At 56.4% G+C, this 17,475-nt stretch overlaps 1 protein-coding gene across 1 annotated transcript; it reads left to right on the top strand.

The window, feature by feature from the left end:
- Nucleotides 1–1,547: 1,547 nt before the first annotated feature.
- Nucleotides 1,548–16,216, top strand: TGM1 (transglutaminase 1). Its single transcript, XM_032404544.1, has 15 exons — nt 1,548–1,609; nt 2,343–2,648; nt 2,797–2,985; nt 3,973–4,221; nt 4,611–4,729; nt 4,841–4,948; nt 5,400–5,574; nt 5,958–6,096; nt 6,228–6,331; nt 8,678–8,766; nt 9,242–9,395; nt 9,504–9,785; nt 9,915–10,075; nt 10,459–10,595; nt 15,847–16,216. Exons 2-15 carry the CDS (start codon nt 2,345–2,347, stop codon nt 16,073–16,075), a joined length of 2,439 nt encoding a protein of 812 aa, XP_032260435.1. The 5' UTR covers nt 1,548–1,609; nt 2,343–2,344; the 3' UTR covers nt 16,076–16,216.
- Nucleotides 16,217–17,475: the final 1,259 nt, after the last annotated feature.

Genomic DNA, 17,475 nt, shown 5'->3' with positions numbered 1-17,475 from the left:
TACTGGGGCCCACAAGTGCTTACACACTTCCGGGTGCTCAGGGCCCTGCCCCCCCCCCCCCCCCCCCCCCCCAGCTTCTTAGTGGCAGCCCTCAACAAAGCCCCTTGGCTGTCTTGCCTGACACCTGCCTGGAATTTTGATTTTTACTTATGTGTCCCCTGAGAGTGTTGGAGGTGGACACAGACCCTCTGCCAGGTGTGGGGCTTGGAACCAGGCAAGCAAAGGTCAATGTGGGTGTGAAGGGCTCCCTGCCACGTCCTGGAGTCTCAGTCCCCACTCCCCGAGGCTCCACCCTGCCTGATGCATCACCAAACTCGGCCTTTTCTCAGGTTTGCTTCCTTGTGTCTTGTCAACCCCGTTTTCACTGTCTTCTCTCTGATGGCCCATGGGCAGAGCTAGGACAACAGGATAAAAGGAAGAGACCCCAAGAAAAGGGCCCCAACGTTCCCAAAGAACTTTCAGGAGAGCTTCCCCAAAGATGCCTGACCTCCACTTCGCCTTAGGGTTCTCTCAGTGGCATCCCCGGTGTTTTTCCAGTCCCAGGGTGGAGTTGGGAAGCACACACAGGGCAAGTGCCTGGAGCCGGTTGGTCAGGATTTCTGGGAAGAATTCCAGGCTGGAGAATCCTGGACTCCAGCTGACCAGCTACCCCTCTCAATGAGAGAAGGGGGTACTCTGCAGTCTAGGGAGAGGGCCTCAGTTCTCCCCTGAGCCTCAGAGCCAGGGCCTAAGCCTTCACCAAGCCCCCAGGCTGGGGGGAGAAAACAAGAAGTTGCTCCTACCCTGACCCTGACCCTCACCCCCCGCCCCAACCCAATCTCTAACTTGTAGGGACACAGGAAGCTGGGGGCAGTTCGTTCATGCCAGGGAGGCTTCCCCCAGCTGGAGGAAGAAGGAAGGACAGTTGGGTGGGGGGGAAATCAGAGAATCTGGTAGAGCCGGCAGGTCAGGGGTTGGCTGGTGGAGCCAGTCTGAGGGCCTGGCTGCTGATGTCACCAGTCTGCAGCTTAGGATCCTAGGACCTCCCTGGGCAGGACCAGGCCCATGGGCCAGTTTCACGGGGCTGAGCCTGGCCAGGGCAGCACCGGAGCCTGGCAGTGGGGGGCCTGTGAGAGCAGAGGCAGGCCACCTGAGCTTGGGAACAGGGTCCCCTGCATAGGGGCATGGGTGGAAGGGGCACCCTATCCCATTGCCCTCGGGGTTTCTCGCCCAGGAGAGGGGGCCCCTTCTGCACCAGTCTGGGAGGAATCAGCCTGGAGTGGGGTCCCTCAGTGGGGGCGGTCTCCCAAGGCCTTCCACTTTCACCTCAGCTTTGAGTCCTGACAGACCCCGGCCCCACCCCGCAGTTCCTCGAAAGGGGAAAGGGGACAGGGCCAGGTCTCATTTCCTGCCCCTACCTCCAGAGACAGCCCCCGGAGGATGGGCCTCTCGGGTGGGGGGGGGATGGAGCAATCAGCCTTCCCCTTCTCCGCAGCTTGGCCCCGCCCTCCCCCCTCATAAACCACGTACCCACCCGCCCCACACCTTGCACTCGCTCCATCCCAACAGTCCCGACCTGTCCCAGCCCGGCTGCCGGACTCAGCGCTGCTGTCGCTAACACTGCCGCCAGGTGAGGCTCCATCGGGGACTGCGGTGCTGAGCCCTGGGGACCCAGGTTGGGCCCTAGCAACGTGGGGCGCGGGCCAGCCTGAGCCTGCCAGCCCCGGGGCCGGTTGCCCCGACGCAGAGGCTCCGTGCCTCTGGACCGCGGGCTCCCGCACCTGCAGCGCCCTGCCACTCTCACAGCTCCATGTGGGTGTCTGACCCAACGTGGGGAATGCCAAGAACCCCAAGTCCTGCGTATCACCCACCTGTCTTCTGCAAGGAGCCTCTGCTAAGGAACGGGGTGGGGGATCTCTGCTAAGAATGGGTCCTAGAGGCAGGCAGCTCATGGACCTCTAAACTGAGTAACTGGCAGGAGCAGGTCCCAAGGATGGTCTGTGTTCCGGGTCCTGAGGCTGTGACAAGAGTCCACTCCTTTCCGGGTGGGTTCTGGAGGGCAGGTTTCTCAGTGGGGCATCTGCTTTGGTGGATGTCACTGGGGGTAAAAGGGAGAAGATTTCTTTGCAACGTGGGTAGTTTCTCTAGGTGAATCTGAGAGGAGTCTTTGGGGAGGGTCTTTGGTGGGGGTTCCCTTTGGGTTGTGTCTGGGGGAGTCTCTGGGGCAAGGTCAGATCATCTCAGTCAGCTGGATGGGACTGAGTCAGTTCTCCAGATGGAGGGCTTCTGTGTGTGCTGCGGGGGCGGTCTAAGTACAGGAGGTCTGAGTGGGTGATCAGAGCCTCCCTGCCTCTTCCACACAGGCATGATGGACGGTCCTCGGTCGGATGTGGGCCGCTGGGGCGGGAACCCCTGGCAGCCGCCCCCCACACCTTCTCCGGAGCCAGAGCCGGAGCCAGACAGAGGGTCTCGTCGAGGAGGCCGTTCCTTCTGGGCTCGCTGCTGTGCCTGCTGCTCCTGCCGAAATGGGACAGATGGTGACTGGGGCCCGGAGCCCCATGGAGACCGAGGCTCCAGGGGTCGAAGACCGGACTCCCGGGCCTCAGATTCCCGCCGGCCCGACTCCCGGACTGGCGGTGTGAACGCAGCTGGAGATGGCACCATCCAAGGTGAGGCCCTCCTGCCCACCTTATCTGCCAGCTGCAAGGCCTTAATGGGGCCTGAGACTCATCCTGACGTCTCTGGGGCCTGGGAGGCCTAGGATGGGGGCCTGGGCTTCCCATAGGGCTTCGCTGACCCAGAGCTGTGGCCTTGCAGAGGGCATGCTGGTGGTGACCGGTGTGGATCTGCTGAGTGCACGGTCAGACCAGAATCGCCGAGAGCACCACACAGATGAGTTTGAATACGACGAGCTGATCATACGCCGTGGACAGCCTTTCCACATGGTCCTCCACTTCTCTCGGCCCTATGAGTCCTCCGATCATGTCGCCCTGGAGCTGCTTATCGGTCAGTGGGGTCTGCAGTGGGAGGGCGAAAGTCCTAGAATGGGGGGCAGTGGTGCTGGCTACAGGGCCTCCCAGCTCTGGTATTAGGGTCAGAGGGACATCTTTAAGCTCCTCCCTCACCCGACTCCTCACCTCTGCCACATAAGACAGGTGCAAGCATAGGAGGGTGTTTCAGGGAGGGTGTTGGTGTCCCATTTTCCTAAGATCACCCTCTTTGAGCCTCCAGAGGCATCTGTCTCAAAACACTTTCTCTTCAGGTGCTTGCTTCAGCTGCTGCTTCTCCGTGGCTGCCTCTGTGTGTCTTTCTTTGTGGGTCTGTTGTCCTTCCCCAGGGTGTGGCTGGCTCTCTCTCCTCTCTGTCCAACTCTATCTCTGTTTCTCTGTCCCCATGGCCCAGGGCAGGTGCCTCCCTCACCGCGTTGCTTGGTGGCCGTTGACTGCCCAGGCTGGTGATTATGCTGCTGCCGGGGGCGGGCGACTCCTCATACCCTTTGATTAGAGCCTAGCCTTGCCCACCTCAGCCTCTAATTTCCCAGGTACCCCCACCACTGCCACCAGGGATGCTCTAGGCTCTGGAAGCTGCAGCCCCATGGACTAGGCAGGGTTGGCCTTCGGGATCTGGGCTGCCCTTTCACATGGGCTCGGGGCATCTGGACCCAGCCAGGGCAGCTCTGCTCCTCCAGCCCAGGCACTGACAGTCAGGCAGGCAGAGGGTGATGGTGGCCTGGTCTCTTCTACCCACCTCTGAGTTCAGTGTCAGGGGAACAGGTTTGGGATGTTGGACTGGGGCTCTGCCCTGGCATGCGGGCAAACATCGGGTGGGGACAGAGCTGCTCTCAGAGACTGTCACAGACTAACGTGATGGCCCAACTCAGGGGCACACACACACTCTGGCTCATACATATTCTGGGTGGGGCTGGGAGAAGTCCAAGGCTCCATCTGCCCTCAGATAGGCCTCACCAGCTAATTGCTACTTCCCCTATTCCAGGAAACAACCCTGAGGTGGGGAAGGGCACCCACGTGATCATCCCAGTGGGCAAGGGGGGCAGTGGAGACTGGAAAGCCCAGGTGACCAAGGCCAGCGGGCAGAATCTGAACCTCCGGGTCCACACCTCCCCCAACGCCATCATCGGCAAATTCCAATTCACCGTCCGCACACGCTGCGAGGCTGGCGAGTTCCAGTTGCCCTTTGACCCCCACAACGAGATCTACATCCTCTTCAATCCCTGGTGCCCAGGTGAGCCTGCTGGAGTCAGGAGCAGGGCGGAAGGACAGGAAGGAGGGCCGGTCAGAGCTTCTCGTCCTAGAATCCGAGGCTAGGTGCCTAGGTGCCTGGCTCTAGGAGAAGCCAGCCTCCTATTGTCCAGGTGAGGCGACCTAGGTTCAGCGTGGAACGGTAACAGCCCAAGGACACGCAGCCTTGCTTCTGCTAGCGAACGGCCTTGGTTACAGCCACCTTCCTCCCACCATCTCTGTCATGCTCCCCCCATCCTTCCCGGGAGAAATGCCGTCAGGCTAGTGGTGTCCCCACTCCTCTGTGGACAGTAGTCCTGCAGAAATGGCCCGGGGGGGGGGGTACAGGGAGAGGGCTAGAGGGGACCAGGCATGTGTGTTTTGGGGACACAGAGGACCTCGTGTATGTGGACCATGAGGATTGGCGACAGGAGTATGTGCTTAATGAGTCCGGGAGAATTTACTATGGGACAGAAGCCCAGATTGGTGAGCGGACCTGGAACTATGGGCAGGTATGGCTGGCCAAGGGCCGCATGCGCTTGGGGGAGCAAGAGGCCGGTGGGGTGGAGTGAGGGAGCAGGTGCTGCTGGCCTAGGGGTCACCTCTGCCCTCCCTCCCTCCAGTTTGATCATGGGGTGCTGGATGCCTGCCTGTACATCCTGGACCGGCGGGGCATGCCGTATGGAGGCCGTGGGGACCCCGTCAGTGTCTCCCGGGTCATCTCTGCCATGGTGAGCACCCTCATGTCTCTCAGTGCTATTCTGTGTCTGCCTCCTGCCTCCCCTGTCCCCCGCTCCTGCCCTTTCTGATTCCTCCAGGAACTCAGCCCTATCCTGCTCTTGCAAAGGGTATTGTGGAAGGGGTCTCACTCCCTCTCTTTCCTCCTTGGCTGGCCCCACCCCACCCTTCCTGGCTTCAGTCCCAGCTCTTGTGGAATGTAGGGCCAAACCCAAAGCTTGGCACACCCAGGATTCACATTACTGTGTCAGATCCGGCAGGGGTGGGGGGTGGGGAGGTGGGGGGGACTGATGTTTTTGGGAGGGGTGGGCAGGGCTCAGGCTGCTGGCTAGATCCTGAGGCATTTAGGGGAAAGGGGTGGGGGGCAGGGGCAGGGCTGGGGACCACATGGAAGGTCCTGAGCCTCTCCCTCCACTCCACCCCACTCCATCCTGTCCTGGGCAGGTGAACTCCTTGGATGACAATGGGGTCCTGACTGGAAACTGGTCTGGTGATTACTCTCGAGGCACCAACCCTTCAGCGTGGGTGGGCAGCGTGGAGATCCTACTCAGCTACCTACGCACTGGCTGTTCCGTCCCCTATGGCCAGTGCTGGGTCTTTGCCGGCGTGACCACCACAGGTAGTGGAGGGACTGGGGACAGGAGCAGCCTGGGCCCTGCGAGAAAGAGGGAGGGAAACCAGAGCCCCACCCAGCTGTGGCTCTAGTGCAAGGACAGGTGGAGGGCTGGGTGGTAGGCTGGCCTTAATTATCATTAATTAGTGTTAACTACCTAGAGAGGCCTAGGGGAGAGGAGGGAGAAGGGCCAGGCAGCGCCAAGGTCAGGCAGGTGGCCTGGCTTCCTCTGACCCTCAACGCTCCCTGGCCCTAAGGCCTCCTGACCCCTGACCCAGCTTGGCAACCCCAGTGGCCCTTGTCCCCCTGCTGTTCCTCCCCTGATACCTCACTTGCCCCCTACCGCATCCCAGTCTGGGCCCTGAACCCTAACGCTGGCTCCTCCGCAGTGCTGCGCTGCCTGGGCCTGGCTACCCGCACTGTCACCAACTTCAACTCAGCACACGACACAGACACATCCCTCACCATGGACATCTACTTTGATGAGAACATGAAGCCCCTGGAGCACCTGAACCACGATTCTGTTTGGTGAGGCTGGGGCTGGGGCTGGGCTGCCCATCCCTGCGAAGGGATGATGACCAAGACCTGGACGTCGAGGGGACACTGGGGAGGCCCTGAGCAGGCTGCTCAGACCCAGGCCTCCCTCCATGTCCATCCAGGAACTTCCACGTGTGGAACGACTGCTGGATGAAGAGGCCAGATCTGCCCTCAGGCTTCAGTGGGTGGCAGGTGGTGGACGCCACACCCCAGGAGACCAGCAGCGGTGAGGCGGGGCCCTGCCTGGCTCCTGTGCCCCACCTTGGCCCCATCCCCATCTCCCAACCTGGGTAACAAACCCCGAGTGTCAGGGCCGGTTCGGGCCCTTTAACCCCCATGTTTCTTCAAACGGGGTTACCAACAGAATCACCGCCCGGCCTTTAGTCAATTGTCACCTTTTTGCGTAACTATCTATTAGCCTCGATTTCCTTTGTTTATGATTTATTATGATTTATATGATTTATATATTCAGGCTCAAAAGTCAAAAGATGGAAGAGAGTTCAGTGAGAGGTTTTCCTCCCTAACACACCCACTCTTCTCATTTGCCTTTTTACTCACACATTGTGGAGATAATTAATTGAAGGGCCCTTTTATTTATATATGTATTTAAAGTTAAAAAGGCCATTATAGTAAGTAGTACATGCCTGGAAGGGGGGAAAGTATAGAATTGAATAACTTAAAATGTAAAAGTTCCCTAGTTCTCTCTCTGGACGTTTTTGTTTTGTTTTGAGTAAATGTCTAGGTCCTGCCCCAGACCTGACACATCAGACATCCCAGGGATAGATTGATGCTAAGAATCTATATGTTTGAAAGTTTGAAAGTTCCTCTGGTGATGCTGAAGATCAGCTGGGCTGGGGACCACCGCAAGCCCTTGTGGGACACATGGCAGTGGTGGCCCAGAGAGGTGGAGCGACTTTCTCTAGGGCACAGGGCCGAGCCTCTCCCGTTCCTGACTCCCTCCCTTCACACATTCTCACTCACCAAGTTCCCCTCTTGTCTGTTCCGTTGCTCATTTTGAGTTGTATGTATGGTACAGAATAAAAGCAGGGTTCAGATAGGTTCGAAGAAGAAAATAACCCCCATAACCCAGCCCTCCGAGACCACTGCTGATACCATCTACTGATTTCCTTTTCCCCAGCACACACGTTTCTGCCCAAACTGGACCTGCTGCACACTCTGTTCTCAAACAGCCTCCCTTCCCACCTTCACATTCCAGCGCCAGGCAACCGGGCCTGCCCCTCCTGCTGCCTTCTTCCGCACCTCTCCCCTCCTCACCCCAGGTCAGATGGCTCTTGCCTAGCCTACATTCCTCCTCTCTGGGCAAACCACTCCCTCTCAGTCATCCCTTCGAATGGTGCTCCCTGACTTGTGCAACCCAGTGATGCCTGCCATGCTGGAACAGCCTGGCCCAGGAGCCTGGGAGATCTGAGCTCCTGTCCCCACTCTGGGGAGCGGTGGGGTGCGTAGCTCACAGGGTTCTGAGGCCAGCCAGACCCAGGCTTGATCCAGCTTGATCACTTCTTAGATAATGTCATCTTGGGCAAGTTGCTTGCACCTTTGCACTTTGGTGTTGTCTGTAATTTGGGGATAATATATGCCAGATAGGGTTGTTGGGGGAATTAAATGAGGTCATTCATTAGAGAGATTAGCAGCATGCCTGGAACATAGCAGCTATTTTGTAAATATCCGCTCCTTCCGTTCACTTATCTGATTGTCTTGTCAGACCCTGACATCTGTTTGGCCTCCCTGGGCCTATTTCCCCATTTGGAAGAGGAAAGCATAGTGCTGGTGTTTTCTAAGATTCTTTTCTTTGTTTCTTTGTTTCTTTATTTTTTAAGATTTTATTTATTTGAGAGAGAGAGAAGAGAAAGCATAAGCAGGGGGAGCAGCAGAGGGAGAGGGAGAAACAGATTCCATGCTGAGCAGGGAGCCCGACGTGGGGCTCCATCCCAGGACCCTGAGATCATGACCTGAGCCAAAGGCAGATGCTTAACTGACCGAGCCACCCAGGCACCCCTCTAAGATTCTTTTCTGTTGGATGGCCCTCACTTCGTATTTTGTGTCCTCTCTTGCCAAGCCTCTTCCTTGTCAGCCCATCTCCAGAAAACTCCTGAGCACGCTGAGAACAGACTCTATTTCCCACCAGCTCCCCTCCCACCTCCCCACAGAGAGGACACACTGCAGGCTATAGAGCTGAGGGTTTGTTCTGGATCTTTCTGGAAGGGTGGCTCTTTTCCCAGCCAACAGGCAGAGCCACCATGGGCTCTGGGTTTGTCCTGATGCAGAACGGAAGTCCTGACCTCGGGGGGTCACAGATAGCCCAGTCCAGCTTCGGCTAGTGGAGGAAGGATGTGCCAGTGATTTGGTTATCAGGGCAGGCTTGTCCCACTTTTGGACCCACCCTGGTTGACTGAGGCCAAATGGAACTGAGCTCTTCTTTGTGTTCCTTCCATGGGTTGCCCCAGGTGGCAGCTGACCCTGAGGCATTGGGCACTGGGCCTGGATGGGTGGGCCTCTCCCCAGGATCAGAGGGTCCCCTCAGCCTCCTTTGACCTCTGTCCTGCTCCCCTAGGCATCTTCTGCTGTGGCCCCTGCTCTGTGGAGTCCATCAAGAATGGCCTGGTCTACATGAAGTATGACACGCCCTTCATTTTTGCCGAGGTGAGGGCTGTGCTCCAGGCGCCTTCTCGGGCAGTCTGGTGGGACGAGAGCACTGGAGTCAGGCCTGGGTTCTCTGGTCCTGACTTCCGCGCTGACTGACTAGCTGTGTGACCTTGGGCAAGTCATTCATCCTAGAGTCTAGATTCCCTCCACTGTAAAAGGGGGATAATAATGGCTGCTGAGCTTCCTGTGCTCAGGATCAAAAGAAATAATGGGTGTGAAACTGCTTTAGAAGTCGTAAAGTCAGCGAATAAGCATGAGAGATTACTGTTATTAATGCCAAAATGTACTGCAAGGAGCTGCCCAGCTTCTTCTCTGCTCTCGGCCTTCATCTGGCTCAGCTTGGAAAGTCTCCCAGTTTGGCTGTGCCAGGAAGTTCCCGACCTTTGGATCCAGCCCTCCCTGCATCTGGGGGTCAGGCCTGCCCTCAGACCCTCAGGCTTGCTCATTCCTGGCTCACACCCACCCCCCACAGGTCAACAGTGACAAAGTTTACTGGCAGCGACAGGACGATGGCAGCTTCAAGATCGTGTATGTGGAAGAGAAGGCCATTGGCACGCTCATCATCACAAAGGCCATTGGATCCAACATGCGGGATGATGTCACCCACATCTATAAACACCCAGAAGGTAGCATTCCTCCAACCTGGTCGGCTCTGGCCCACGTCCGGGGTTCCCGCTGAGCGCTTGCGCACTCCGGCAGCAGCCATAACCTCACCCCTGACCCTCAACCCCCAGGCTCAGACGCAGAGCGGAAGGCAGTGGAGACAGCAGCCGCACACGGTAGCAAACCCAACGTGTACTCCAGCCGCGACGTGGCGGAGGATGTGGCCGTGCAGGTGGAGGCCCAGGATGCAGTGATGGGGCAGGACCTGGCGGTCTGTGTGGTGCTGAGCAATCGCGGCGGCAGCCCCCGCACCGTGAAGCTGCACCTCTACCTCTCGGTCACCTTCTACACCGGGGTCACGGGGCCTGTCTTCAAGGAGAGCAAGAAGGAAGTGGTGCTAGCTCCAGGGGCCAGTAAGTGCTCCTTCCCCAGCCCTGCCCCACGGACGGCCAGGCACCCTGCGGCTGTGGGCCCAGAGACCCCCCTCCGGAGGCCGTGTCTGGGTAAGCGGGCCCTGGCGACACCTTGCCTCTTCTCCGCAGCGGACCGCGTGTCCATGCCTGTGGCCTACGAGGAATACCGGCCCCACCTCGTAGACCAGGGGTCCATGCTGCTCAACGTCTCAGGCCACGTCAAGGAGAGCGGGCAGGTGCTGGCCAAGCAGCATACCTTCCGTCTGCGCACCCCAGACCTTTCCCTCACAGTGAGTGCGGCTTGCTGGGCAGGAGGGATGAGCGGGGGCTGAGGGAAGTCAGAGGGCAAGGGGCAAGGGCGTGAAACTGGGAGAGGGCTGGCCTGGCGAGCAGTTCCAGGAGAAGGGGGTCGGATACTGGCTTTGGGCTCTTGGGCCTCCGTGTCCTCATCTGTAAAGTCAGATCTCATATTCCTGGTTCTGCAGAATCTTCAGTTGGGGAGTGGGTTGGAGTTTCTTCTCTGGCTTTTGCGGAGCCCTTTGTCTCTCAAGGGTGGAAATGTGGGACTTGGGGAGATTTTGATGCAGAAGGAGTTTTCCCTCTGGTGGAGTGTATGGTTCCGCTGTATCTGGCCGGGGTCTCTGATGTGGAGGTGGGCTTCTTCTTTTCCTAGTTATTGGGGGCAGCTGTGGTTGGCCAGGAGTGCGAAGTACAGATTGTCTTCAAGAACCCCCTGCCTGTCACCCTCACCAACGTCGTTTTCCGGCTTGAGGGCTCCGGGCTACAGAGACCCAAGATCCTTAATGTGGGGTGAGTCTGGCCTCTCCCCCGCCCCTGCCCTTTTCTGCCTCCCAGACTGCCCTGGGTGCCACACTGCTTCCTCTCTTGGTCAGGACAGGTCAGCCAGGACCCAATACAGCAGCCTAGAGCCAGCCAGCAGTGCTTCCTGACTCGGTTCAGGGCCAGCAGCAGTTAAGAAGACCTGCCATGTGCCTAGTGCTGGGCTGGTCTGGCCCCGCCGTCTCACTAGGGAGCCAACACTTCACTTAGGAATCATTAGCAACTCATCATTAACACATGCCCAGTGCTCAGGAACCGACCGGGCACTTCAGGATCATTATCTCATTCGCAGACCACAAAAACCCTTCAAGGTACATTCGAGACCATCATATGATTAAAAGCAAAGCTTTGGGATCCTGAAGACTTAGGTTCAGGTCCCAGCTCCTACACTCACTGGCTGTGTGCCTGGAGCAGCTGACGTATCTCCTTTAAGCCTGTTTTCTCACCTGGAAAGTAGGGATGACAACCATCCCGGTTCCGAGGGTGGTTCAGGGAGCTAGGTGAGATATGCACGTAAAGCATTTAGTGTTGGCTTTGGCCCCACGTGAGCCTCTGTTGGTCGTTCTTTTTTTTTTTTTTTTTTTTAAGATTTTATTCATTAAGAGAAAGGGACACATTAGGAGAGGGAACACAAGCAGGGGGAGTGGGAGAGGGAGAAGTAGGCTTCCTGCTGCGCAGGGAGCCCGATGCGGGGCTCGATCCCAGGACCCTGGGACCATGACCTGAGCCAAAGGCAGATGCTTAATGACTGAGCCACCCAGGTGCCCCGATCGTTCTTATTTTGATTGTGGCCACCATCACCCCCACTTGACGATAGGGAAGCTGGCAGCCACTCCATAAGGGGCAGACTGAGCTCTTCCCACCTGGGCGCACCTGACACACAGGCTCTCAAGGCTGTTGCTTTCTTTGCGTCATGAGGGCTGAGCTGCAGTTCTCAAGGCGAGGGCCCTGTGCTTCAGGCCCTCCACCAGCCCCCTTGGCCCTCACCCCGGGCCAGGCGAGGCTCCGCACCCAGTGAGGGGACACCGAGTGCCTGTGTCCCTGGGCCTCTGCTGTCCTCTCTGACATAGACACACGTGCTGCTGTCTCCCTCCCCGGAACAGCACAGAGGGAAAGCAGAGAAGGCCAGAGGCTGACCTTTAAGATCAGACTTCCGGGGACAGGGGCAGGTGTTTTCCTCTTTTGACAAAGAGTGCCTGAGGGAAAGGGGTGGCCCCTGTGGGGGAGCTGGGTGGGGGATGCAGGGGGTCCCTGCCCACCCTGTGCATCCCTTGCCCTGACACAGAGCAGGCTCTGCCAGCTGGTGGCTGCCACTTTTGCCAACAGGCCGAAGCTGAATAGTTGCTATCCTGATCTTTGCCCCAGCCTTGACCATGGATGATGTGATATGCCACAAAGGAGTGCTTTTCCCCATTTCACCCTACGTGGGTCTCTGTCACCTTAGAGAGTGCAGCTTGGGGCTCCCAGGTAGCTCACCCTATAGGCATCTCTCACCTACAGATGATGGAGAGAGGTTCCCCAGAGCTGGACTCCCCTCAGCACCTCCACCAGACCTTAGGTTCTTGCCCCCGCCTAGAAGTAAAGAGGTGACTCCTGTGCTGAGCATAGGGAGATCCAGCCCCTATCTTTAGCTGTGGGGCTTATATGAGCCTCCCCCCAGCCCTGCCTTTAAAGGCCCCAGTCTTCCCTCCAGTAAATGAGAGGGTTGGATGATGGTTTCTCAAGGCAGGTCCTCCTTGGACATTCTGTGGCTCCTTGCTACTTCAAGCCCAGTCTGGGGTCTACAGAGCAATTGAGAACTCCAAGTGGGAAGTCCCTGGGTTGGTGGTTCAGATATATTAGATTCCAAGACGGGTGTTACTTTGCTCTCATTGGTACATCAAAGGCTGTGGGATGGAAACCCCATTAAGCATAAGGTGTGCCACCCAGCGGGGTGACTGGCCACTTAATAAACATTCCAGACTTACTCCTCCAAATGGCTTGTTGTCACCACCAAACCAGTCACCAAGGGAGGCTGGAAGTCTGTTCCAAACCCTTCTGGGGAATTTCCCCCACAGCCTGAATCATAGTCTTTAGAATGTCCTTAGGGTGGCCTTCTGGGGCCGATTTGACTTTGGAGAAACAGCCCGAGGCCATTTAGAGCTAAGACTAATTAATAAGGCAGATGAACAAGATGGGTGGGGATGCCCTTTTCCAACAGGAATGAAGCTTGGCTGTAAAGGAGGAACAGGGTGTCTGTGGGGGGCGGGGGGTGGGGAGAGGGACAGCGAGAGGGACTAGACTGGGCACACTTGATGTGCTGGTGGTTTTCAGTGGCTCTGAAGAGAAATCTGAGACGAGTTTTAAAAAATGTTTCAAGCCTTGGCAACACGGTTGAACAAGTACGTAATTGCAGGACAGTGCTCATTTGGATGTCTAATTTCTGGTGTCCTTGTCAGAGAGTTGGTTTCATTCCCTGCACTGGGTTTCAGGCACATTCCAGCGGTAGCAGCTGATGTGCTGCACTTGAACAGGCAGGCGTGGGTGTGGCAAGGTGGCGGCTGACACGAAGGCCGGGGCTGGGAGAGATCTTGACATTGCTAGCTGGAAGCTGGAAAGGAGCCTCTCTTGGAAATAAGGTTACAAATAAAGGCTATATTCTGAAATAGTACTAGTATGAATTAAGTAGAAGGTTTTTAAAAAAATATTTATTTATTTGACACAGAGAGAGAGAGAGCACAAGCAGGGGGAGAGGGAGAGGGAGAAGCAGGCTGCCCACTGGCTCGATCCCAGGACCCTGGGATCATGACCTGAACCGAAGGCAGACGCTTAACCAACTGAGCCACTGAGGCGCCCCTAGAGCTTTGAAGTCTGGTCTGAGCCTAAACAACTTGAAGCTTGTATCTATGGAAAAGTGGGCAGAAGTTAAAAATACAAATTTGTAACTAGCCACAGTATAGCCTATCTGTTATGTTGTAGACTTAATGTCTAGTTATATATTTTCATTAGAAGTCTAGAAATTAGGTCCATAACTTAACAGGTAGACCATATATATATGTCCCCACCTTCCACTTCTTCCCTCCTTCATGGAGCTTAGAGGCACCTACAAGACTGTCTGATCCCACCCCCTCATTTTGCATTCACTCCCATTTTACAGACCAGAAGGTAAGAATCAGAGTTTAGTAACTTATCTTAAACCACACAGCTCACAGCGATAGAAGAAAGAGTACAAATTGGTCCAGGGAAGCCCTTTGGAATCAGGCTCCAAGCTAACTAAATGTTTAGTCCCAAGGAGAGCTCATCTTCGAAGTTGGGGTGTTGGCTCATTCCCTTGGAGGACTGAGTTGTCTGCACAGTCGGGCTCCAGAGAAAAGAAGATCCCCAGGGCAGGCTTGGGTTGACTAGGGGGCCAGAGGCAAGGGTTCAGGCAGAGGCAGGAGAGGACAGATGCTAAGAGGCACAAGCGAGGGGGATGGAGATGCGGTCGTGGTCAGTGTGTAAAGCATACACACAGGCTGCTGCGGGAGCTCAGAGCAGGACAAGGCTCATTTCCCTGAGGGCAGGAGGTGCTCAAGGGAGCCCTCACTGAGGGGGTGGTGTGAGCAGGGCCTGGAGCCAGCCCAGGAGCAGAGCGTGAAAACAGAGTGAGTTCAGGGACGGGAAGGAAGTGGCTGTCAGGGCTGGTGGGCAGGAGGAGTGGTGGGGGCTGATGAGGCCATGCAGGCAGGGCTGAGTCAGAGGGAGGCTGTGTGTCGGGTTAGGGAGCTGCAGTCTCATAGCACCGAGGAAGCCCAGCCCTCAAAGGGTTCAGCTCACCTCCGAGTGACTAGAGACTAGAGTGGAAAAATGAGATAGGACCTAGGAGGCAAGGAGGCCAGTTAGAAGGCTGGTGAAACTGTGACTCCCAGAGGGATGGTCTGGGACTAAATTTCCAGATATCTGTGAGGAAGGGAGAAAATGAAGACACTAGTATGTGTGTGCACACGAACACGTGTATGTATGTCTCTCTCTCTCTCTCTCACACACACACACACACACACAAAGTGTCACTTTAAAGATGCCAGTTGTCTGTTCTTGGGAAGAACTTTCCTTTTTCTCTGAGATAACATCCTTCCAATGTTTGGGGGTATTTAAAATGCTCCTTCCTGTTTGGAAAGATGATCATGGCAGAGGATAATTAATTTTCTTCCACTTTTTTTCTTGGCAAAACTGAAATTATTTGGCAATACTGTGTTGAGCCCCAAAGTCTCTTGGTTTGTTTGTTTTTTTAAAGATTTTATTTATTTATTTGACAGAGAGAGACACAGCGAGAGTGGGAACACAAGCAGGGGGAGTGGGAGAGGGAGAAGCAGGCTTCCCGCCGAGCAGGGAGCCCGATGTGGGGCTCGATCCCAGGACCCCGGGATCATGACCTGAGCCGAAGGCAGACGCTTAACGACTGAGCCACCCAGGCGCCCTATTTTATTTTTGACAGAGAGAGAGTGTGTACAAGCAGGGGAAGCAGCAGGCAGTGGGAGAGGGAGAAGCAGGCTTCCCGCTGAGCAGGGAGCCTGATGCGGGGCTCGATCCCAGGACCCTGAGACCATGACCTGAGCCGAAGGCAGACACTTAACATCTGAGCCACCCAGGCGCCCCATCTTGTTTTTTGTTTTTTTTTTAAGATTTTATTTATTTGAGAGAGAGAGAGAGCACGCACACAAGCAGGGGGAGGGGCAGAGGGAGAGGGAGAAGCTGACTCCCGGCTGAACAGGGAGCCGATGCAAGATGCAGGGCTTGATCCCAGGACCCTGGGAACATGACCTCAGCCAAAGACAGACCTTAACCGACTGAGCCACCCAGGCACCCCCAAAGTCTTGTTTTGAAGTTTCCTCAGTCCCGGAAATCCCAGGTGGGATAGGTATAGATGGTGTGGTTCGGGCAGGAGCACTGGTGATGGAGAGGTGGGAGAGACAAGGCAGCCGTCTCTGTCCAGGTGTTTGTGGGAGTGGGGAGGGAGGACTCCTGGGACAACTGGAAGATTCCCAGCTCAGGCAGCTGGGAGGGTGGCGCTGACCTGACTATGCGGAGGCAAAGGCCCAGGAGGCCTTGGGGCTCAGGCTTTATCCTGGCCATGGGTATGGGGGTTGCAGCTGAGCCCAGAAATGCCTGAAGCGCTCTGCCTCCTTCTCCTTCCTTCCTGGCTGCCCCATCAGTCCTTCCTCCTGACTCCACCCACGGCCCATGACTCTGTCTCTGCCCACAGGGACATTGGCGGCAACGAGACAGTGACATTGCACCAGAAGTTCGTGCCTGTGCGACCAGGCCCCCGCCAGCTCATCGCCAGCTTGGACAGCCCACAGCTCTCCCAGGTGCATGGTGTCATCCAGGTGGACGTGGCTCCGGCCCCTGGGGGCGGGGGCTTCTTCTCAGACGCTGGAGGCGACAGTCACTCAGGGGAGACCATCCCTATGGCATCTCGAGGTGGGGCTTAGCCCCTGGCCAGGAGCAATGGGACTGGAGTCAGATGAGCAAGGACATTGCCTCAAGCCAGGGGCCTACTGCAGAGCTGCTCCCCAGAGGCTCAGGTGGGGAGGCCAGGGCATCTGGGCAGGGAGCCAAGCTTCACTTGCACAGGGCAGCACAAATGCTAATAAACTGTTTTTTAATGAACTGTTTTTCATGAAACCGTTCTGTACATTTGTCAGTTCGTGCCAGGCCAGGGAGTGTGGACTCACAGCCTGTCCCGGGGATGCATGTGGCGTTTCGGGCGCCCCTTGTTCTGAGAAGGCTGGCTGGGGGTCAGCAGCGGTGCCAGTTCAGCAGCTCTTGAGATAGGGCCTGCTTAGCGTCTGGAGAAGCTTGAGCGTTTGACCCGTCTCCCCCCGACCCCAGGGTACGTCTACTGACCAAAACCCTTCGGAAGCCCGCTGGAGTGGGGTTGGACTGCCTCCCTTCCCTGGCAGCTACAGTGGGGCAGAAGCATCTGAACTGCCTTTTGTAGGCACATGTTTGAGGTAGAAATAGGCTGGAGTTCTCCCTGAGTGGCAAAAACCACTTTCCAGTGTTTATTTTCAAATGTCCTCGTCTAAGAATTTTTACTAAAGTAATACATGTTCAACGTGGAGAATTGAGAGAATACAGAAGATTGTAAAGAAGGAACCAAGAAACCTCAACCACAACCAGGTACTGAAAATAGCTATTAAGGTCGTGTTTCGTATGCTGTCCCCGTCCCCCTGTAACTGGGGTGCACATTTTCCCACAGCATTAAATATTCTCCCCAAACATCGTGTTTACCCTGGACAGTAGTCTTGGCTTCCAGGCCATCTCCTGGTCCTCCTGCGGCCCCCACTCAGCCTTGGGGTGTTGGAGTGACTCAGGCCCCCACCCAGGTGCTCCTCCAGCCAGCTACACTCTGCCTCGGTGAGCCCTGCCGGTGCCGTGGTTGTAAGGACTACTGGGCCCCCTTGAACTTCAAACTTGCTTCTCTCCTGCTTTCTCAGCGCGTCTACTGGATATCTCATAGACTTCCCACGTAGTATGTGTCTGAGCTTGAACTGCGGACCTCCTGTAGCCAATCCTCCCATGGCCTCCCCTCTGTCAGCAAATGGCAACTCCATCTTTCCAAGTTTCGTGGGCCCCAAATTTTGGAGTCATTCTTGGCTTCTTTCCTTCTCTCACGTCCCACATCCAGTCTGTCCGCGAATCTTGATGGTCTGTCTCCCATACAGAGCTGTCCAGCATCTGACTGCTCCTCATCCCCTCTTCCTTTCCCAGGCTCCAGAGCTGCCTTCAGCTCTCATCTGGATTGTTCCCCAGCCTCTTGATCATTTCCCCCACTTCCGCTCTTGCCCTCTGGTCCTCTGTTCTGCACACAGCAGCCGGGATGGCTGGG

The sequence above is a fragment of the Phoca vitulina genome, unplaced genomic scaffold, assembly GCF_004348235.1.
Source record: "Phoca vitulina isolate PV1807 unplaced genomic scaffold, GSC_HSeal_1.0 scaffold7, whole genome shotgun sequence".
Lineage (NCBI taxonomy): Eukaryota > Metazoa > Chordata > Mammalia > Carnivora > Phocidae > Phoca > Phoca vitulina.
Note: the sequence above shows the minus strand (reverse complement) of the source record. Positions and strands in the feature narration are given on the sequence as shown.

Coding starts and splice junctions, on each gene's coding strand:
- TGM1 (XM_032404544.1), top strand. CDS start 2,345: ATGATGGACGGTCCTCGGTCGGATGTGGGCCGCTGGGGCGGGAACCCC. Junction 6,332..8,677: donor ACCCCAGGAGACCAGCAGCG/GTGAGGCGGGGC, acceptor CTGCTCCCCTAG/GCATCTTCTGCTGTGGCCCC. Junction 9,786..9,914: donor GGTGCTAGCTCCAGGGGCCA/GTAAGTGCTCCT, acceptor TCTTCTCCGCAG/CGGACCGCGTGTCCATGCCT.